This window comes from Perca flavescens, chromosome 19, assembly GCF_004354835.1.
Source record: "Perca flavescens isolate YP-PL-M2 chromosome 19, PFLA_1.0, whole genome shotgun sequence".
In the NCBI taxonomy this organism is placed as follows: Eukaryota; Metazoa; Chordata; class Actinopteri; order Perciformes; family Percidae; genus Perca; species Perca flavescens.
Genome location: NC_041349.1, coordinates 32,838,913 through 32,862,541, shown reverse-complemented (window position 1 = coordinate 32,862,541; position 23,629 = coordinate 32,838,913). Strand labels below are relative to the sequence as shown.

The 23,629-nt window shown below is 41.0% G+C and overlaps 1 protein-coding gene across 1 annotated transcript in view; it reads right to left on the bottom strand.

Moving 5' to 3' along the window:
- sorcs2 (sortilin-related VPS10 domain containing receptor 2) overlaps positions 1-23,629 on the bottom strand; it is a 371,041-nt gene that overhangs the window by 81,370 nt on the left and 266,042 nt on the right. The window contains exons 4-6 of the mRNA XM_028563724.1: positions 13,130-13,294; positions 7,164-7,237; positions 145-209 (exon numbers count right to left, since the gene is read on the bottom strand). Of these exons, the coding sequence (XP_028419525.1) occupies positions 145-209; positions 7,164-7,237; positions 13,130-13,294 (304 nt within the window). The remainder of the gene's footprint in view (positions 1-144; positions 210-7,163; positions 7,238-13,129; positions 13,295-23,629) is intronic.

The following is a 23,629-nucleotide window of genomic DNA, read 5'->3' as shown; positions in this document are numbered from 1 at the left end:
TTTACTTTGGCACTGTGAGCAAAACCACTAATAGTGGGATTTCATTAAAATTAATACATTTCAGTCTGGAATGTCACTGTACTGGTGTGACCAGGCCCTAACAGTATCAAGAATAATGCATGAGCAGATGGAACATCACTGTACCTCCACTCGTATCCTGCATTTCCATGTGTACCAGATCAGGGTCCACATCCACACCAGATACTGACCTGGAACACAGAGGAGAAATACATGAATCAATGGCATTTCTGACCAGCGAGAGTACATTTCATCAGAAATTACACTTAAAACCCCATGACTAATGTCTACTTTAGATAAGATGAGGAAGCACAGCAAAAGTTAGTTAAGTTTATTTTGAGGAAATGCAATTATGTTCCAGTATCTTACTACTATCAAGAAATTGATCCCACCCCAGTGGCAAAAGTATTTCTTTGATGAATAAAACATTTAAAAGGGTAATGTTGGACTAAAGTGTATAGTGATTAAATCCTAGATCACAGCATAGAACACATATGTATCCTTTGTTCGCCTTTGGTTACACAGATACCTCAGTAAATATGCACAGCTCAGCTCAGGAAAGTGCACTCAGATGTATTCAGCCTTGCCTATAATGGTAAAAAAAAAGACTTCCAGAATAGTATACCCCCATTTTCCTCTTTCTTCAAAGCACACTAACATACTCTACAGTACTCTTGCTCTGTGCGTATCTCAGTAAGCCGTAAACTAAGCAGTTCATCTGAACTGTGTAGTCCCCAGCCCAGTAAAGAGTAGAGATTTAAGACCTTGCCACTTTGCCTATAAAGAGACTTTACGAGCAATTAGCAGACCATGGAGGGACGAGGATGAGAAAATGCAACAGGACGATTACATTTTTCAGCTTTTATTTTCTTAGCAGTTGATAATTCCAAAACTAATCCAGATGAACATATATCAGACAATTCTTCTGTTTCCTAAGAAGTTTTCTGTTGGCTAACAAAATCCCTTTACTGGTCTTTTTCCCCAAACTTCTAGAAGATTGTATTTGTCTAGTCTTCAGTTGAAAGAGCACCTTCTTCTAATAAAGTAAAAGCAGTTATACCACAAAGGATTAAAGTGTTGGTATAAAGGGATGAATTGGGTATTGTTGCTAACGCCACGGACAATACAAACAAGCTACTTAGATTTGCAGTTTTGGTTGGATTTTGGAGGGAGACACGTGGGTTTAATCTGGATTTGGCCAGCTACATAGCATTGTGTTGTCGTTTACATCCCAATGCTATGTTCTGTTTGATGCTATATATAGTATAGTATATATAGTATAAAGGGCTCCAACAGATCCCCTTGGAGGCAGTGAGAGTGATAGATAGATAGATGGATATATGGATAGATGGCTTGATGGATAGATAGATAGATAAATAGATAGATAGATAGACTTTATTGATCTCAAACTGGGAAATGTCTGTGTCACAACAGTAGGGTCCAAGGCACACAGCACCCTTAAAGAATATACAAGAAATATACTAGAAATAATAAATAAGATAATAAATAAGATAACAATACCAGAACACCTCCTCAAAAAAATATACTCAGAGGCATGCAAAGAATTTACAACGTATATACAATTGGAGAATAAAAATATACATAGTATATATGATATAAAATATGAAGTGACCAGTGTGCAAGTACAATAATAGTGCAGTATTGTGATGTGTGAGGTATCAAGATCTTTATCTCACACCCAGCTGTGAATTATTCTACAGTTTTATGGAATGAGGTAGGAATGATGATGTGACATCGAAGCTGTCGGAGCCTCTTAGAGAAGGTGCTCCTCTGTTGGACCAGTGTTGGGGGGGGTGGGGGTGGAGAGGGTGGTCGGGGTTATCCATGATGGATAACAGTTTGTTCACAGTGACCTCCTCTCCACCACAGCTTCAAATGTCTCCTGTTTGCAGCCAATAACGGAGCCAGCCTTCCTGATCAGTTTGTCCAGTCTGTGTGTGTGGCTGGAGACTGAGGAGAACAGAGAGCTGGCCACAACAGACTGGTAGAACATCTCCAACATTCTGCTGCACACGCTGAGGGATCTCAGCTTCCTCAGGAAATAGAGTCTGCTCATCCCCTTCTTGTATACAGCCATGCTGATTTCCAGTTCAGCCTGTCGTATCACCCTGGTATCTGTAGTCCTCAACTATTTCCACATCCCCGCCCAGAATACACAGGGACTGCAGAGCTGGTCCCCCTCCTCCTATGTTCATTCACCATCTTTCCAGTCTTATCCACGTTCAGCAGCAGGTGATTCTTACCGTCCATCCCTTATACACCCGACACCAGCAGTCATCAGAGAACTTGTGTAGGTGACATGACTGAGTTGTACTGGAAATCTATGGTGAATAAGGTGACCAGAACAGGAGACAGCACAGTCCCCAGACAGATCACAGCATTGTCCACTCAAAGATGAGGCTGTGCACAAATTAAAACAAACATCGTCGTAAAGGTCCACTGACTGTGTTTTTTTTTTTTGGACCTTTCAACTTTAAGCAAAATTCCATCACATTTTGCTTTGTTGAACCAGGTGTGATCAGTGAAGCAATTAGGTAGGTCGTCTACAAAAGATATATCAAGGGTTCAGGCCCGTTGGTATTGTAATCTGAATGGTGGACTGGGTAATGATATTATTTGTTTAACCACAAGAGGTTACCACTTCGTTGGGGGCAGTAAGTAAAGTCACAAATTGGGGAAAGGACCCTTATAACCCTTCAACAGGTCCTATGTGTCCTGCTAAAGTGAAATTGACCAAGACCTTAAACCTCTGCCTTCTCACTCCGTGCAGGTTACTCAGAATAAGTGTCAGGTGCATGTTCTTACACCAGAACCATCACTGAGCCACTGCTTGACCCCCTGCTGTTCGCCTACAGAGGCCAACAGGTCTGTAGCTGATGCAGTCAACATATCGTCGCCAGTACCTGGACTTAAAATACGCCAGGATCCTGTTTTGTGCCCGACCCTACCTGCAGGTGGATTACAGACTTTCTGTCTGACAGCAAGCAGCATTTGAGGCTTTGGGAAACACACCATTCCCTGATTCTCTGACCATCAACACCAGTTTCCCTGAAGGTTGTGTTCTTTCCCCTCTACTACTTCTCCTGGTACCTCCAGTCACCAGTCTGTCAAGCTTCTGAAGTGCACAGATGACACCACCCTCATTGGATGCATTTCTGGTGTCTGCCATCCTCAAGTCTATCCCCACCAGCTCCATCACTATGTCGTACAATGCTGCCCCCACCAAGGACAAGGGCAGACTGCGGTGCATCATTCAGCTAAGAAGGTGATTGGCTGCAATCTGCCATCCCTCCGGGAACCAAGAGGCGCTGACACACCAAGCCGATAATCGGCCGTCGGAGGTCAGTGACTCGAGTCTGTTCGGTGTGTTCCGTGCGGTCATCTGTCCGAGGGGCCGTCAGCCTTCATTTTGGCCGATTTGACATGTATAATCGGCGGGGCAGGCACTGCCGGCAGTCGGACTCAAATGGCCCATCTGATTGGTGGAGTCTCTCTAAATCTGAGGAAAATCTTTTATACTGACCATTGTCGATCTGAAATGAAGACAGATTCAGTAACTTGCATGACCTATTTCTCACTTAAAATGTTTTCAGAAACCCGTTTCGGTGAACTATTTTAGTACGAGATCATATTCTGAACAAGCCGCCATGACAGTCTGGCTTTGAATTTCCGGAGAAACCGGACCCAATCAGCTGCCGGTTGTCATTTTTGGGTGACAATACAGATTAGCACCGCCTGCTGTTATGAATTGCTCAAAAAAGTGCCTTTTTGTACCAACTCTGGGAGACTGATCAGTCCAACTGTGACCGATCCCCCCCACCCCAGACACAAACCCTTTGAAACACACCCCTCCAGGCAGCAGCCTGCAGAACCAAAACCTCACGCCACTAGAACGGTTTCTTCTTATCTGCAGCTGGCCTTATCAACAATGCCCGAAAACCCACTGACATAGACTCTTATCCCACCCCATTGACATTGTATTAAAATACATAATGTAAAGTCTCAACATATTTCACTGCATTATTAATGCAAATCTTTGGACACCTTTTGGACTTTTCTCTCTGTACATAATTGCACTTACACTCTATACATCCTACTGTGCACTTTTGCACAATCCTTGGAAAATATTTAGCATATTGCCGCCAACATAGATATATTTTACATATTTGTATGTATATACATATATGTTTTTTTTATATGTATATTTATTGTCGAACATTTCTTGACTGCAGTACTTTAATCTTTTATTTTCCCTTACTATGTTTATTGTTATGCACCAAACCCCAAAGGTAAATTAATTTTAAGTGAAAATCTACTTGGCAATAAAGCTTTTTCTGATTCTGAAGGTGAAAGCACACTTTGTGTACGTAATTAATTCATTCCACGAGCATTTAGGTTCAGTTAGAGCGTCATTGCAGTCTAAGTGTGTGGGATTGCCTTCTCCTTTGGTCAGGGACGTGAATGCAGACAGAGACCGGGCTTAAAAGGAAGCAGGGGAAATAAAACAAACGACAGACATGTCGTATAGAGAGATAGGGGGTTGATTCACAAATGACAGATAATTGATTTCAGAAGAAAAAGAGAAGGAAGTGCAACATGCTGCAAAAACATTCTCCCTGGGAACTAAATTCCATCCCAGCTCTGCCATTCGATTACATTTTAATCCACATGCTGTTTATGGCATTTCATTTTTATTGCCTATCCTTAAATGTTTGTTTTTGTTGTCAGCTGTGTGGGATCTGAGATGTGAATTTACAGCCCTGGATCACAAAAACAAGCTACAAAGGAACACATTTGGCCAGACGACCCCAACAGCAGATTGCTTTTAATAGCAGCCAGATTCCTGTTCTTTTGTTGCTTTTATGACTTTTTGGCCACTGGCAAGGCTAAATAAGGCTAGAGTCTAAAGCTAGAGCTAGTTAGAGCCTAACTAGCAAACAAACGTTTACAGCACATGTATGCACAGGCATGCCCACCATACATACATTTACAGGAGGAGCAGGTCCCAACCTTACAGTATGTGAAGGCCTAAATACAATAGTGTGTATCTGCTGAAGGCAATTTTACTTGAGCCAAATAAAATAAAGCAATAGATCATTCATGCCTTTCTATCATCCAGACTGTATTAATGTAACATTTTGTTGTCAGGCCTGCCACATGCTAATGCTAAAAGTCTTACACCAGTTTTAGCTTTCCTTCATTGGCTCCAATCCATGTCAGGTCAGACTTCAAGGTTCTTCTGATAACTTAAATGGGCACGTCCTTTTTTTTTTTTAACTGTCTGAGCTCCCTAAATCTTATACTACAATCAGGAATCTCCGCTCTCAGAATACAGGAGAAGAAGAAATTCGCCGTTCTGCCGCTTTGACAGAGACAAAACTTTCCACCTTAATAACCATGTATTCAGAATTAAAGGAGTGGGTTGGCAAAATGATACTGAGGTCACTACATTGACTGCGGATGCATTTTTATAGTTAATTTATTCATAACGACATGAGGCACTTAAACAGTAATGCCTGAGAACCCACCCAAGTTATTCATGATGATTTAAGATATTTATGAATTTGACATTTTACTAACTAACTGTCTAAACACCAGAAATGTCATTTTTTTTTGCAGGGTCACAAAGACGATTGCTGCATATGCTACCATTAATCATATCTTATTTATCAATGTTAAAGATAGAGCAGGTCAGCACTTTATTTGAAGGGTCACAAACATGATGAAGTCATGAAGAAGTCGTGTTTAGTTAATCGTGATTACAACACTACAATTCAGATTCATTAGCCTGTCACTTTAACTACTGATTTACCAATGAAGAAGACATGAACATCATTAATAAATTAGAAATCATGATGAGTGAAATACCTTCATTGAGACATTAATTAACGTATTTTTCCTACATTAAGTCATGCATGGGATACTGTTAAAGCGGCGATATTATGCTCATTTTCAGGTTAATAATTGTATTTTAAGGTTGTACCAGAATAGATTTACATGGTTTAATTTTCAAAAAACACCATATTTTTTGTTATACTGCACATTGCTGCAGATCCTCTATTCACCCTGTTTTTAGGTCTCTGTTTTAGCTACAGAGTGAGACATCTTTTCTTCTGTACTATCTTTGATTGTACTCGCACATGCTCAGTAGCTCAGATCGTAGCTCATGTCAGCTAGCTCCATAGACAGTAAAAGAAAGGCTGCTTCTCCAACTTCAGTCAGTTCCAAGGCAGGATCAGCTGGGAGACTTCTTCTAAACCAGGGAGCACATAGAAGTAGTTCTTTTGGAGATTATGGTGAACTAGTGTGTGTTGTAGCAGTGCTTTGCTATTGAGAACGAGGTAGCATGCTAGCGCTAGCATGCTAACGGTTGCGGTTAGCCAGCTCGTTTTGGCTAGTGATGTAGAAAGCCGTGCAGATTTTGACCAGCTCACCCGGAGACTGAAGGCAGGACACATTCAGAAACCGTATCTCACTCAGAACAGCACCAGAGACAAAAACTAACACCCCAAATCCCATAAAAAGTGATTTTTTCATAATATGGTCGCTTTAATCCTTGTACATTATTGAATTGAATTCATGCTTTTTCATGCATGACGTCACACACTGTTAATCTGCAGACACAGTGCCCGGCTGTTGTTCGCCAAGAAAAGTTCCCCCAAAATCACAAAAAAAAGTTGTTGGTTTTTTTTTCTTCACATTGGAAAGGCTAGCTGTTATGTTTCCTATTTCTATTCTTGGATTCTAAACACATCCTGACTCCAGTTTAACATAAAGCCATGCTATGCTTTTTATTTTTGAAATACTGAACTATTGCTTTAAAATCCATCTTTTATGTACTTCAGCTATTAAGGCTTTTTCTTAACAGACCCATGAGTTTTACCATGCCGTAAAAACATTTCATTTCACAAGATGTCCTTGTGCCATTATTATTACTGTTCCTGTCATTTCTTATGTATTATCTTTGTAACGAGAAGTGAAAAAATCTTTTGCACGCTACGTTATTGCTGACCCATTTGTTACTGCTTTGTACATGTTTGTGTCATTAAAGAGGTAATCAACTGAGACACTCTATGCATTAAAGTCAGTCTTAACCATCAATGACAAAATACAGTTTAACTGACCAGAAAACTTTGTCCTTGGTCACCCGCTCCTGAAGCAAAGTCCACTTGCGGCCCAGGTCTGTAGAAGCAAAAAGCTAGAAACATAAAAAACAGAGAAGACCACAATTAGAGAGACAAACACACACAAAGCATGTACCATTACATTATGAACCCTAACCCTGAGCCCTATTACTAGCTGTATCCATTAAAGGTCCCATGACATGCTGCTTTTTGGATGCTTTTATATAGGCCTTAGTGGTCCCCTAATACTGTATCTGAAGTCTCTTTTATATAGACCTTAGTGGTCCCCTAATACTGTATCTGAAGTCTCTTTTATATAGACCTTAGTGGTCCCCTAATACTGTATCTGAAGTCTCTTTTATATAGACCTTAGTGGTCCCCTAATACTGTATCTGAAGTCTCTTTTATATAGACCTTAGTGGTCCCCTAATACTGTATCTGAAGTCTCTTTTATATAGACCTTAGTGGTCCCCTAATACTGTATCTGAAGTCTCTTTCCTGAAATTCAGCCTTGGTGCAGAATTCCAGCCACTAGAGCCAGTCCCACAATGAGCTTTCCTTAGGATGTGCCATTTCTGTGTCTGTAGCTATTGAAGAGGAGAGAGGGGGGGCAAGGTGGAGGGTGGGGGTGTGGCCTTGACCAACTGCCACTTAGCTCGTTTGAAAGCCATGATGTCTCTCTCTCTCTCTCATGGGTGGGCCAAATTCTCTGGGTGGGCAAAGCAGAGAAAGGGGAGGTAACCTTTCCCCTTATGACCTCATAAGGAGAAGATTCCTGATTGGTCCATCTGAGCTTTCATTTTCTCAAAGGCAAGTGAATTTTTCATGCCATGGGACCTTTAATACAGAGGGTAAATTGAGTATATTTGGATCAACTCAGTTTACCCAATCAAGCTACTGAATTTCATGGTTCACCAAGTTAAACTATGCTCAATGAATTATTAATCATAGCAGGTTTTGTGTGTGTGTACATATGTGTGGGTGTTTGTAGTAGTTTGTGTTTTGCCTGAGCTTGTATGGCATTGATCAGACCCATAATGAAAGTCGATTGACTCCTACACACAAGGGATTCTTAAAGTCTGAAAACCACTTTGGAGCTGAGACAATTATTTCACCACACAATCTTCCTCTACCATACAAAAACACAAACACACAGTTTAAGAAACCCTTTCCTCGACGCTCTCAGTGACAGAGGTTGAGATGTTAAGGCTCGTCAGCCTGTCTATATATTGCTCAAAACTAACTTTCTTGCTCAGGGTCATCAGATAATATGAGTCATGAATGATCAACTTAATCCTTAGGCACATTTCAACTGCACATTTCTAGCTGTGAAAAAGAAAAGCTACAGCTGACCTTGATAGCAATCTGTGCCTGCTATGACAGACATTCATTTTAGAGCCCGACCGATAAATGTTTTTAAGGCCGATATCGATACAAATATTTGGTGATTTAAAAATCCGATACTCCGATATATCGGCCGATATATATTTAAAAAAAGAAAATCCAGAAACATTAGCATTAACATTAGCTATTTGTAGTTATTTATGAGTCCTCACTAAAATAATATGATAATGCAGTTTAAAAATAAACTTTGTTTGTTTTATTGTCTCAACAGAACATCAAAATGTATTAAAGTTCTGATAAATAAAATGCATAAAAATACAAACTTAAGATATGAAACTTAAAGGGTTAAACACGAGTGGTGCCAACAGGGACGCTGTAGAGCGCCCTCTGGTGGACAAACTATACAACGCCAACACTCACAACATGGTTGAAGGGGGTTTCGTCCGAAAATGCCTAATATCGGCCCGTAATATTGGCCCACTGATATATCGGTGGGGCTCTAATTTAATTTACATGTGCTGCTATGTGTCCTCCCATCATTTGAACAGACTAGTTGTGAGCACAATGACGGATTAGTACCTACAATTCAGGTTCACTTCTATCCCTTTATCTACAAAGAAAGTGGTGTGATAATCAGTTTTAATGTTCGTAATTGTCACTGTTTATTAGGGATGTAAAGATTTACCGATACCAATCGGTTGTTTTATCGCAGATACGACTACGCGTCTACATGGACCCCCCTGGATCGATCTAAATGGACCAAGAATCGGCCGATGGCTTAACTCTAAGGTTACCAACTGGTTGATTGAGGCTTTGCTGTGAATTCAACGGAGCTGCTGCTGTCGATGGTGTGTCGATGGTGTGTGGTCGTATGTGGAACTTGCTCATTCATATTCGGGCTGGCAGGGTCCAGCCAGTCAGCGCCCTTGTTTGGGTTTGCCGAAAAAACACCTGTAAGTGCCAGCTGCTAGGGTTAGCAGTGAAAGTGGATGAGAGAAATACCTCGTGGATATTGTGAATTGTACTAGCTGCTCTCTGTGAGTCATGTTTCAAATATTTTTATTTTGAAGCTTAATTTCAAAAATCAAGTAACAGTTTTTTTTATTACAGTGCTTTTTTTTTTACAGTATAACAATGGTAATGAAGGGAACGAAGAAAAAAACAACTAACAAACGAGAGGCCCTAATCCCTACCCACAATAACCCACCCTGGACGCAAAATTACGAATCCCACTATGGCCACGCCAAGACCTGCCCTACGAAGCAGCTCGATTGGTTGGGGTTAGGCATTTGACCTTGAGTGGTTAAGGTTAGGGTTAGGGGATTGGTCAGAGGATAGGACCTGTACATGTAAGCATGGACGCCTGGCCAATAGTAGTGTGTGAATGCTATTGAATGGCGGGTCTTGGCATGGCCATAGTGGGGAAAAGAAATTGATTCTGCTTGTCCTGTAAGATAAGATACCAAAGGTTGCCAAATGTTCTCACACTCTTTTAGTTTGTCCTTAAAGTGATGGTTGGGAGTAATTTCACCCTAGGGTCCTGTGCACCATGACCTCGAGCCAAACCCCCCCCCGAGAAGCTTTTTTCACCTGGGTCTAACATTGGGAGAGTTAGCGTAGATTAGCGTTATCAGCTGAATAGCTTATTAGCGCAGGGGCTAATGGACCCACGTTTGTATCTGGTAAATGACCCCACTAATAATGCCCGAAATGATACCAAACGTCTACACTAGTACATATAGGTTATGTACTCATAAAACGATGGATTGGAAAGTTTGTAAGTACACCAGAAGTTTATGAACACTTGCCTGTTGGCTTCTGCTCTTTGCTGTTGTTGCTGCTGCCGGCAGTAAGACGAGTGCTTAGGGACGTCTACAATTTACAACACCGAAAAGAGATGCAACTTTTTTTAAAGTAAGTGCTGTAGTATAACTAGCAGGAGACAAGTAATAACTGAGATAAGTTTGGAGACATTACCTTATTTAATCATTAAATTAATAAATATTTTTGTTGCATCTCTTTTCGGTGTAGTAATTTGTAGACGGCCCTAAGCACTCGTCTAATTGCAGGTAGCAGCAGCAGCAGCAGCAACAGAGAGTAGAAGAGAGCACGCAAGTGTTCATAAACTTCTGGTGTACTTACAAACTTTCCAATCCATCGTTTTATGAGTACATAACCTATATGTACTAGTGTAGAAGTTTGGTATCATTTCGTGCATTATAAGTGGGGTCATTTACGAGATACAAACGTGGGTCCATTAGCCCCTGTGCTAATAAGCTATTCAGCTGATAACGCTACTCCACGCTAACTCTCCCAATGTTCGACCCAGGTGAAAAAAGCTTCTGGGGGGGTGTTTGGCTCGAGGTCATGGTGCAAAGGACCCTAGGGGAAAGTTACTCCCAACCATCACTTTAAGGATGAACCGGATCCTCTCAAGGTGGAGTGTGTCTATCATCTCCGTGAGCCATAACTTCAGTGTTGGTCCTTTCTTTTTCCAGAATAAGAGGATACACTTTCTTTGCAGTGAGAATTCCATATGCCAAGAAGCACAGTTGTGCCAGTGTCAGTCTCTTTGCTTCATTAGATATCCCTAACATTACTAAAACTGGATCTGGGACAATTTGAATATGTAACACCATAGACATGAAACTAAAGTTATCGCTCCAGTAACCTTGTATTTTGCAACAAAGAACATAACTACGACATAAATTACCAACATGAGTGTCACATACAGAGCTCAGGGAAGTCTCTTTGGAATAATGTAGCCTGTGTAGCATTTTAAACTGTATTAGACAGTGACGTGCGTTTATGGAGCACTTGTGCTAAACTCTTGTCCCAGCTCTTTTTTCCAATCAGCTTTAACAGTGGCAGTAGTTGGTCGGCTTATCTCTTGCAACTTATCATATAAACAGGATATATTGTGATCTGACTCATCTAACTTATCTGGCCTTGTTTTCTCAAACTGAGGAAGATGTGTTCTTACATAATTTCTTACTTGAAAGAATCTGAATAAATGGTGTTTTGGTAAACCATATTGTTGTTGTAGCTGGTGAAAAGACGCAAATGATCCTTCTATATATAAACCACCTACATTCCAAATACAGAGTTCTTCCCACATATCAAAGGCTGTGTCTAGACAAGAAGGAGGGAAGGAAGGGTTTGTTGTTTGTTGAGTTTTAAGTTCTGTGACATCTGTTTCCAAATCCTTATTGTGTTGTGAATTACCGGGTTGTGCTGGTAACATGTTCTGTTAAGAGGAATTGGAGCTAAAATGACAGCACCGATTGAGTATGGCAGACAGACCTCTCGCTCAATCTCCAGATGCATGTAGCACAATAATAATTTATAACATTTGGAAGTGCAAGTCCTCCATGTGATCTTGACTTTTATTCTATGGGGATTTATAATTCCAGACAAAAGGAAGAACTATTGAGTTTAACTTTTTAAAGTAAGACTTTGAGAGGAATATTGGTATGTTTTGGAGGAGGTAAAGTAGTTGTGTGTATTCACCCTGCCTAGCCCCTCTCACACAATGCAATGTGCATTGTACGTGGGAAATTATTAATACGCATGCTCAGAGTGTTAGTGTGTTTAATGCAGATCACATGAATTTGATGTCCAGTGGGGCTGACGGCACTACCCCCATGACAGCACATTTCATATTTCAGATATGATTAGCTGTCTGGCGTGGCGCCAACAGTCAGCAAAAAGAGCATAAAGGGGAGATTGTGTTATCGTCGCTAGCTAACTTTAAAAAAAATTATCGAAGTGGATTTCATACTGGAGCACAGGTTTGAACCCTTTGGAGAAGAAACTATAATTAAAAGGCCTTGGTGCCCACCAGCCTCGGGATATTGTGATCACTCCAACTGCTGGTAAAAGTAACCGCGGTTTAACGTGGAGGGGTTAGCTTACAAAATAAGTCAAGTTTGCCCAGAGGAAGAACTGCCGTATCGCCATTCTTTTTTTTATCATCCCGCCTTTGTGGCGCTGGTCCTACATTGACCATGTTGTGTTGGATCGATTGATATTACGTCAGATGGTGACGAGTGTGTACATGCTCGGTTGTTGTTATAGAATGGATCTTCTGGCTAAAGTCCAATACATGGCCCCTTAAAAAGACCATCATCTGGCGGTGCCTGTAGCCGGCTCACAGTCACCTGTTGGCAGCTAAACACCTGCCGCTGGTAGCCCGCATCCTGCAGCTCTGTAGCAGCTAAATACAACCAGCAACTGCTGCTCTAATTTTATCCTTCTATGGTACTATAGACTGTTGAAGTTACAGCGCTGTACTTGGTTTAAACTACTTCTATTTTAGGTATAATATGGTCTATTTGTGAAGCCACTGATTGTATCTCAACCACTTGCTTCGAACCAATTCAATATTGAGTCGAATTGTACTAAATTGTTCCATATTAAAATGAATAAGACCTGAACCGTGTAATAGCACATGCATCTAAATACGTATCGGGAGGGTCTTATACAAATCATGAAAATGAATGCTCTGCTGCACTGACAGCAAACACGTGCTGCTGGTGTATCATCTTCTTGTTAATCTTTCAGCTACAAAAGCAACTATTTATTTATTTATGTGAATGTTTCCGCAGCGCTGTGATACCCACCCTGCCCTCCTTGCAGTAGGCCAGGAGCTTGTCTTCTTCCTTAGGGTGGAATATGAGCGTGTCCGGGGTGAAGGAGATGGACTGTCGCTGGAAGGAAGAACCTTCGTCTGTGCTGATGAACAGCATTTGATCCCTTTCGTTTATGGATGACCCAACCAGCACTACCTGAAAGAGAGACAGACGGAAAAGTAGTTGTTGCTCAGGCAGCAGTCTGCGGAAGACTCAAAGACACTTTCCTTCTTATATCAAGTGTTCATATCGACTCACCTGTTTGCACTAGAAAACTGATCATTAAAAATGCATGCATGGCCATGCATGCACATTTATTCAAGGCCATTCTCTGGGCCATAAGAACTTTCCATAAAGCTTGCACGCTGCTTAGACTGAGGCATCACTGTATTGATTATCTATTTAGAGTCGTATAGCTCATAAAGTGAAGGCATTAAACACAGGGCACACTAGGACCTGCCAACCCACTAATCATAATTATGTCCTGGACTCCCAGAAATAAGGCTACCAATAGGGGTGATCAATAGGAACTAATGAACCAATCACATTCTTTAGGAGTTTGTGAGAGCCGAGAGACTGTCCAATCACGGTGCTGTTTGCACCTGGGGCCTTATTTATACAACAGTGCATAGTATCCACACTGAAAGTGTAAGTGTGTACAAAAGCTGTAAAATGGTGCGTCAAAAAATAATCAGTCAAAAAATAATCAGTTAATACACACAACTGCAGGCAAAAAAACCAACAGAATCTACGACTCCATTCTCTTTCTTCAGGTGCTACAAAATGGAACACCTTATATTTTGATATAAACACTGTGTATTTACTTTTAGATTTTTATAAGCTTAACAATTTTCATATCAGAAAGCTTTCATTTCATTCTCGAAATAGTTCTCGAAATAGTCACTGCACGCAATGCCATGTGTACTTATATGAGATCCTATGCATGTGATCTTTTTTCCTGTTTTTATCAATGCATAAGCATTGGTTTGGGATTATTTTGTGTATTCCTTTAAAATATATTAATTTCAAAGCTTAACGGTCCCAATAAGCCAAGGTGTCCCATGTTACCAGTACCCAGGGACCTTTTCAGGGAAACAAGTGTGTGTGGCAGTGGTGTCTCATCACAGTCATGTTCACTGCAGAATGTTACACCCAAAACTATTTGAAAACTAAAATCATACTTAGTGATTTATGCACAGTAGTAGAAGATATTATTGGAAACTATTGACACACTGTTCTGCAATTGTTTAAAGCTATAACAAGGAGATCATTGTGAGACAGACAGGTGTTCTCACAGGTGTATTTCAACAACTGTGGTGCGCTCCTCAACCGACCCCACGAGTCAGTAGCATACAGTCCCTCTCCTCTTCGCTCCAGGGATGGGGAATGTGCAAGGGACAACCTCCAGTGCTAAGCAATGAAGCACATGCGCAAGGGCCAAAAACTGCAGTTCATCAAGTGGTAGTCTGGATTACTGACAGTTCATTCGCCGGATAATCGGCAGAACCGGCGCTGCCTGTATTATGTCAACAGTTAACTTCATTTTATATTATATGTGGCGTTTTTCTTTTATCAGGGTGCAAATGTTCCACCAAAACAAGTTCCCTCCCGAGACCATTTTGCAGAGCCACCGTTGCTGAGTCCGGAGCGTAGCGCCTCCCAAGACGACTGTGATTGGTTTGAAGAAATGCAGAACAAAAACCCAATCCTTACTTCGCAGCAATGTGGAGTAAGGCACATGCGTTCTGTCTTACTTATGACGAAAACAACGGTTTGAAAAGATATATTAACGTGCAATTATTTGGTTTTGTTTGCTACTTTGCCCATCGATGTTTTCTGCTGCACTTCAACAAACACGTGGCCTGCTTTGTTTGGCATCACTGCTCCCTGCTCCACTGAGTCCTGCCTGGTGCCATGTCATTTCTCCGACGCTCCATTGTTCCGACCTCTCAATAACCCCAAAAATTCCCTTCGGTCCTACAGCCCACTGGTCCTACGTCTCTTTGTTTTGAAAAAAATAAACCCTCTGCTCCGACATCCCATTTTTCCGACCATATGGGCTTTTGTGGATCACCTCCCATAATCTAAAATCAGAATCAAAAATAACAAGCAAAATTACTTTTCTCTAGCCTTTTAACACATTTAAATGTCTAGCCTATCTTTGAAAAACTGAAGTAAAAATGGAGGCTAAGTCCAAAGTCCAACAGGGTAAAATTAGTTTTGGGTTGGATATGCATTTATATTTCCATAAGCCTGCAATAATAATGAATAGGAATGGGGCATATCCCTGCAATAACCAATGTGAAACTAACTTGATCAGTGAGAAGACGCCTCATTGGCTGTTTCAAACAGGACATTTTGGGATTCCCAGATGTTAAACAATGCAAAACTCCTAAAGAAATATTATAAATAATTGTCCCTAACCAGAACCCTAACCCAACTGTACACAATGTTATTGACTTTGGATCTTGCTAGCATAGCGTTAGCTTTCTGGCTCGTAGCTAAACTGAAGGGTTCTATCAGCTGAGCGGACTATATAAATATCTCCAGTTGCTAAGGGAGGCAAGTCGCATCTAAGGTCTTTCCTAATTCCTGGTGGAGAGAACAACGTTTGCATTGCATAAGAACCTGATGGATGGGAATGATTGTTCCACGTATTAGTCAAACCGTCAGGCGTAACCAGGGAAACGGAGTTATTGTTTGGATAAACTTTAGATTTTGATTGTAAAACTAATTAAAATATGAACTAATGTTTTAAAAATAGGTTATTTGGTATAAGCGGGTTAATGCCCTTCGAGGTGTCCATTGTCAGGTATTAATGGACTTTTAATTTAATACCTGACAATGGACACCTCGTCAGACATTAACCCTTACTTAACTGCTTCTCGGTCTCGTGTGTTTAGTTTCTACATTTTGGGTCAGAAAAGCTAAAAACAAAATAATAGGAACGCAGTTCTGGATGGGTTTGGCCACTTCAACCCCTTTATGACTGAACTCAGTGGTGAAGCATCATTCTGCTGTTGGGTTTAGTTATTTAATCTACCTTCTTAAATAAATAACACAAACTAACTGTGAGCAGTTGGGTCCTTATGTGACTATTAAATATTCTGCCAATGTTCAAACAGTTGTAGTTGTTTAACATGAGAGATTCAAGTTTTTTTAATTTCTTGTGTCTTTTTACTCCGTTGTATCATAAAATCGTATATAATATAATAAATATATATATATATATATATATATATATATATATATATAATATATATAATAAAAATTGTATGCATCGAGACACACAAAGCTGTTAAGCGCACACACACAAATCCTTTTCAGTATTCCTATCATGACTGCAGTTAGGCAGCGAACACAGCATGCCCCACATCTTGCTGGCTGCACTACTTGAGAGCTGTATCTACTTATGTATCTGTGTGTGTGTGTGTGTGTGTGTGTGTGTGTGTGTTTGCGCGCGTACGTGTGCGCAAATTTGTTTGTTCTGAACACACTTCCCTGAGCAACATGGTCAATTAAAGGCCTAGCGTTTGTTTGGCTGCAAGCAGTGGATCGTTGAAGACAGAAGAGCATGAGAGAAGAGGCACAAAGGAAGGTCTTAGTTTTCTTAACAAAAATTAATAAAAATATTTTGGTGATGTCTGTAATTGCAACAAGGAGCTACCGACAGTGTTTGCTGTTGACAGCCTATCAAAGCAGGCAGCCCTGCAGCTTTCAGGATTCTTCAAGTTACATTTTTAAGACCTTTTTAATACCACCACAGGATGGAATTTAATGCCAACTTAACGGCCATATAATGGAAAATCAGTGTTGATTTTAGGCCTGAGACAAGAATGATTTACCAAGTAATCTCACCTGAATTTAATAAAACCTTTTATTATAATACTCAACAATCGGATTTGGTTCACAGTAGCTTTGTAAGGCATGTTTGAACTCTAATAACATCAGATAATAAAGTATTTGTTGCATGAATCGCTCTCATGCTATGAAACTTAAAAACTTAAAAAAATAAAATAAAAAAAAAAATATGTTCATTATGAAGTGTCACAATGAGTTCCACCTTGGCTAGATAAGATGATGTATAATGTATTATAATATGCCAATGGAAATGCCAGTGGCTTCAGTGCAGTTTCATCCCGTTCTACCTATGCGTCTAAAGGCTGCTTGAAAGCAGCGGGGATAGAGAATTGGGCTCCAGTTTGTTGTTTTTTTCTCACCCCGGTGATCGGCACATCTGGGTGATGCCGTCTAATGTGCGTTAGCATGTTAACTGCGTTTCAAACGTACCCTACAAAAGGTGGAGCACCGCCGACAGCGTCATCGTCTCTTATGCACAGCCCGCTCTGCGTTGCTAGCTGATCAGGAACCTGCAGGCAGGTCTTCCAGCTCCGCCGGTTCATTAGTGCTAGACTAGTCTCGCTTTGCCAAGTCTCGCTTTGCCTAGTCTCTATCCTTGGCGTTCAACTTCCAGGATTGCTCCCGTGAAGCAGGAAATTCCACCGGACGCATGTATTTTCCATCTCCTTCCTCTTCCTTTGTGTTGGTGTTCTAACCTCCGGTGGATTTGTGAGGACTATGGTTAACTGCTCCTCAGATCTCTGCAGGGTAAATCCAGACAGCTAGCTAGACTATCTGTCCAATCGGAGTTTTCTGTTTTCTGACACTTGCCCATTCTAATCGACGAGCTATCGTTAGCTTGTTAGTAGCACGGTGCCAGACGTTTTGTTTTATTCCCTGACAACTGATTGATTTGGGCCCCGAGCTTGGATGTTTAGGCCCGAGCTTTCTCACCACGGATGTCCACGGATTTAAGATAAAACAGAGCCGTTGTTATTATTATATATCCATGTGTTGCGCACAGCGCACACACTCCACGGTCAAGAGCGTAAAGAAAAACGCTGACGTAAATAGTACCTGTACTCTCGTATTACATCCCAGTCACACCGAGTAAAAATAAGCATTTATTTAGGACGTTACCGTATTTATTTCATCCTATGAAAGGACAAGAAATAATTTAAGACCTTTGTAAACAAAATGTACAACTTTGTGAACGTTATTCAAGACTTTTAAGGCCTTATTTTTTGAATATTTAAAGACTTAAGACCCCGCGGGTACCCTGTTTCATATATATTCATATTCGTACATAGCAGTCAATGTTCATGTTATTCAGTTTTTAGCTGTTAGGTATATTGAGATAACAAAAAACTGGCCAAATTCCTTGTTTGTGGTCCCACTTACTAAACCAATGGAAGAGATTCTGATCTTGGTAAGGACTTGGACACACTCCCCGTCTGTTTTCCTCCATCCACTATCTACAGCTTTCTTCTGGAGTTTAATCTCCACATTCTGAGACAAATCAGAACAAACTTTTAAATTGCAAATTGTGACACAAGAACCTTTTGTAATTCAATACCCGACGACGACTTTCTCCTTCCCTCTCCCTCCTCATCTTTACAGTTTCTCTGGCAGCTTGATATTCTGTTCACACAGGCGCTCTCTTGCCTCTCTCCCTCGCTCTCCCTCTCACTGATGGATCTCTCTATCTTCATCGCTCCTCTGTCTCTAGCTGCTCCTGCTTCCTCCGAGTCTCCCTCTGTATCCCTCTCTCTAACGGTCCATGATAGACGGCGGGTCTAAGCCCCTCCCCCCGTTAGACGAGGAGACAATGATCAAACCTCAGGAAACCTCTCTCTTCTTTTTTTAATTACATTCCTCTGTCAAGTAGAAAAGAGGAAACGAAGGTGAGAGGGAGGAGAGGAACGTCTGAGTAATTATTTTTGACTTAATTACATAAAGTAAAAAAAAAAAAAAAAAACCTGTACCTCCTTTCCTAAAGCTGTGTGTGTGGGAGGGAGAGAGAGAGAGAGAGAGAGAGAGAGAGAGAGACTCATTACATAGGAATACACCTGAAAGACTCTCCTCTGTTACGGATGGCTGCCAGTTAAGTGCCGACCGCACCCCCCCCATACACACCCCAGTCATACTGACTCTGGCACTGGGAGCACTCATCTCCATGACAACTCTCTTCTGGAACTCTCCTAACAAATGAGGAAAGTTTATGACCACTTAATGTTTCATTTACACACACACTTGTCACAGCGTAGAAAAGCACGGCGCTCTCGCCCGCGCGTTCGCCTCATTTTCCCCGTTTACACCAGCGTGTAGCATGGAAGCACAGTGGGTGGAGTTAGCAAGCTAGCTAATCAACTATCCATCAAGCTATCAAACACGTAACTTCATACCAGCTAACATAGTGACTCGCCATGACATCATGACTTATTCTTATTCTTTATTTATAAAGGACAACACACATTAATCAACATTTCTGTAAATGTGCCAGTGTTAGCCAGCCGGCTAATTTTCAACTGTAGTCCTTTTGGCCAGATGATTTTAGACCAGACTCAGCATCACTTGTATTATTAGAGAAAAGAATCATTTTATTCATCCTGTTTAAAAGTGAATAAAACAGCCGTCCAACCTACTTACTGATGCAATTTCTGGGAGTATTGCTATCTTGAGGCAGCGGGAAGTGATCGCACCATTGAACCAACAAAAACCTGGTCTAAAGTCAATAACGCAGCATTTCATTGTTATTTTAACAGAGCATTAGTGAAATGGTCCTAGGCTAAGTGTACAGCGCGCGGACACTATGCTTGTTACACACACAGGGAGCATGCAGAAGATTACAAATAAAAATATTACGGTGCAAATCCTCCATCATAACAGCAATGCTCCAAGGTCCTAACGCGCCTGGCTTTTAAAGGGAATGGGAGATGATCTCTGATTGGTTGATTGCATGTTACGCCCAAAACACACCTCTGATTAATGAAGACACTAAGGACAACCCTTTAGAACCAGGCGCCCGGCACACGGAGCCTTTTTTCCGCCATCAAACTAGCAAAAGTGGATTTGGACACGTCCTAAACACACCTAAGGGGTGAAATGGCAGCTTACAGTAGAAGGACCTCTGTGCTGCCCCTGACTGAAACAATTAAAAGCATTATGCTGCCAAGACCCTCTCATGCTGGTTGCCCACCCTGCCATGTCAGCTCTGCCTGGCAAAATTCAATTTCCACTCATCATCAGCGACAGGGAGCATTGCTCTGACTGGCATACGTTTCTCTGCTTGCTGGACATATACATTCAGACAAGAGAAACCCAGCTATATGAAAGCAGGCTCAGACACAGATGCAGTAAATCCCAAAACATTTCAGTGTACGCCGTGATAACTCAGTTCGGAACCGCCTACTACATACTACAACATGTACAACAACCAATAATTAGGAACAGAAATATTGAATCTAGTTCAATATTTGGTTTTTAAGTTTTATCATTTTTTTTTTAAATTTACAATTTACAAGAAAACTCTATATCTCGCTCTCTACGCTGCGGCTCAGGTGGTAGAGCAGTCCCTGGTCCTGCAGTCCCATGTCGAAGTGTCCCTGGGCAAGACAGTAAACCACAAATTGCTCCCGCTGCTACGCCATCTGTGTCTTAAAGGTCCCATGACATGGTGCTCTTTGGATCCCCTAATACTGTATCTGAAGTCTCTTTTATATAGACCTTAGTGGTCCCCTAATACTGTATCTGAAGTCTCTTTATATAGACCTTAGTGGTCCCCTAATACTGTATCTGAAGTCTCTTTTATATAGACCTTAGTGGTCCCCTAATACTGTATCTGAAGTCTCTTTTATATAGACCTTAGTGGTCCCCTAATACTGTATCTGAAGTCTCTTTATATAGACCTTAGTGGTCCCCTAATACTGTATCTGAAATCTCTTTTATATAGGCCTTAGTGGTCCCCTAATACTGTATCTGAAGTCTCTTTTATATAGACCTTAGTGGTCCCCTAATACTGTATCTGAAGTCTCTTTTATATAGACCTTAGTGGTCCCCTAATACTGTATCTGAAGTCTCTTTTATATAGACCTTAGTGGTCCCCTAATACTGTATTCTGCTCCTTATGACCTCATAAGGAGGAGATTTCTGATTGGCTCATCTGAGCTTTCATTTCTCAAAGGCACAGCAGGATACCCAGGGCTCGGTTTACACCTATCACCATTTCTAGCCACTGGGGGACCATAGGCAGGCTGGGGGAACTCATATTAATGCTAAAAAACCTCATAAAGTGAAATTTTCATGCCTTTAATGAGTGTGCATGTTTATGTGATGAACAGGTGACACCTTATTTGGCTGCCTCGGCCACCAGTGCATGAATGTGTGTGTCAATGATGAACGGTGCCTGTACTATGTAGTCGTTAAGACTAGAAAAGCGCTATATAAATATTGCTCCATTGTATCATGTCTCTTACATATACATGTTGTGATGTAGATATTGGTATAGTTTAACCTGTTAACATCCACCTCTTTTGCTTGATTTTCGCCTATTTCTCGTTCCCAAAGGGAAAAGCTTATAACAGAAGAACTACAAGGCCAAAATGTATGTATGAGGCTTCATTTGAAACCTAAATTCTTCGACTCTAGGGACATGTGCTTGATTAGCATGTGATTAAAACACAACATACACTACAGCAGTTCAAACATGGTTCAAAATAGTTATTTTGGTCCCGTCTAAAAAAACGTAATTTTTGAAAAAAAATAACAAAGAAATACTTTGTGCCACACTATGCAGAACACAACGAATACATTATAGACCTTGTCAAGAAGACCTATATAAAGTTTCAGAACTCTAGTCCTAACCTAGTGGGAGCTAGGGAGTTTTCAGTATTTGGTATAAAAAGTGTCACCGGTGAACCAAAACCTCTCCAAAACTTCTCCAAGTGACCAAATGTTGCTAAATGCTTTTACTCACTTCTATGCTATTAGAAAAAACATACGAAATACTTAAAATGACTTACAAAACCTTTTTACATTCATTCAAACACTGTTGATCATATTTTTTTCTCATAAATCATATGTATGCGCATGCTGGCTCTGGGAGGCGGGGCTTAGGTCTGTTACCCATTAATTTGGACTGGTTCCCATTGGATATTCCTATCATGCTATATACCGTTGGAAAAGGAATGTGATTGGCTACAACTGCCATGATTGACGTGTTGATAGCCAATGACAGCTTTTTCTAAGATGGCTGCTGAGAGAGATGACGCAGCGTATTGACGCTCCACAGTGGGAGCGCTTGTTGGGTGTCCGGGGCTGTCCCGGGGTGAAAACTAAACAGAAAAAGGTGGGGATAATCTCAATTTATAGGCAGCAACCTGAGGAAAACAAACATACCCAGCAACACGGTGCAGGGCAAGGAGAAATATATTATTTTAAACGGAACGAGATCGGCTAATGAAGTTAGCAGACAGTTAGCGGACAATTAGCATGGGTTCTACAGGACAATATTCATAACCTGGATTAATTCTTGTGAAAAAACCTTGTTATCCTTTTGATCTGTGGACACTTACGGACTAGAGGAATATAAATAAGCCAGGAATGGACGAGGATTGAGCGTTTAGGACAGCGTACAGGTAGGGAAGCATCATACTTTTTTTTTTTTTTTTTTTAAATAGCATGAGCACTAAGATCATGAATAATGCTTTGGTGCTTATGATTTCAGTAAAATGAACTGAATGATTCAATTGCAGAGAATTTTACCAATCAAACGATATACAGCATGTCCATATTGACAAACGTTTTGAACTTTTGTGGTTAAATACTATTATGTAACACATCAGAACAGGAGAGCCTTTACTTAACCTGTTAACCCCCACCGGCCCACCGGCGGGGGTTAACAGGTTAAGTAAACGGCTCTCCTTACACAAACCCTTTTTTGACCAAAATTAGCATTATGTGCGGGGGTTTTACGCCAAAACCAGCCTAAACATTTCCCATAGACGAGTATGCCTTTCTGGGTTTTTCTTCTGGCGTGTCAGGTTCAACGTCACAAACGAGCTGGAAAACATGGTTTGAAAGCTTGGAAGGAGGCTAGTGAAAGTGTCTGCCCGGGTGTCATGATAAATACCTGAGTGAGAGTATTTTAGCCCAGAAATGAATGCCGGTTGTAACCTTTCCCAATAAAGACAAAAGCCAGATGTTAGCTACAGAGTTGGCAGCTAAAGGAAGCAGTAAGCAAGTGTGTTTTTTCTATTCTTTTGCAGTGAGTTTTTGATTCATGATTCATGATTCTGCAGTATGAGGCTGCCAGTCAGCATGTCAATTTACAATAACTTCAACTGTATCTCAGCTACTTGAGCTACTAAGTGCTACGATATTTGGATCGATCCAAATATGGATAATATCGATACCAACGTTGCTATTGATATTGATCAATACCAGTGTAATGAGATGGATCCTTTAGTTTCAGTTTCTCTCCAGTATGCACCGCTGTGGTTTCATCAAAGAGGCGACCTGGCTGTCTGTGTCTGTGTCACAGCGCTCTGCGTCCTGTCCCAGCGCGGAGCAGGCACACTTTGCTCCTCCTCCCCCCTCTTGTGATTTGATGTTGTACCGTCATGTGACTCGGCGGCGCCAGGCAAACAAGCA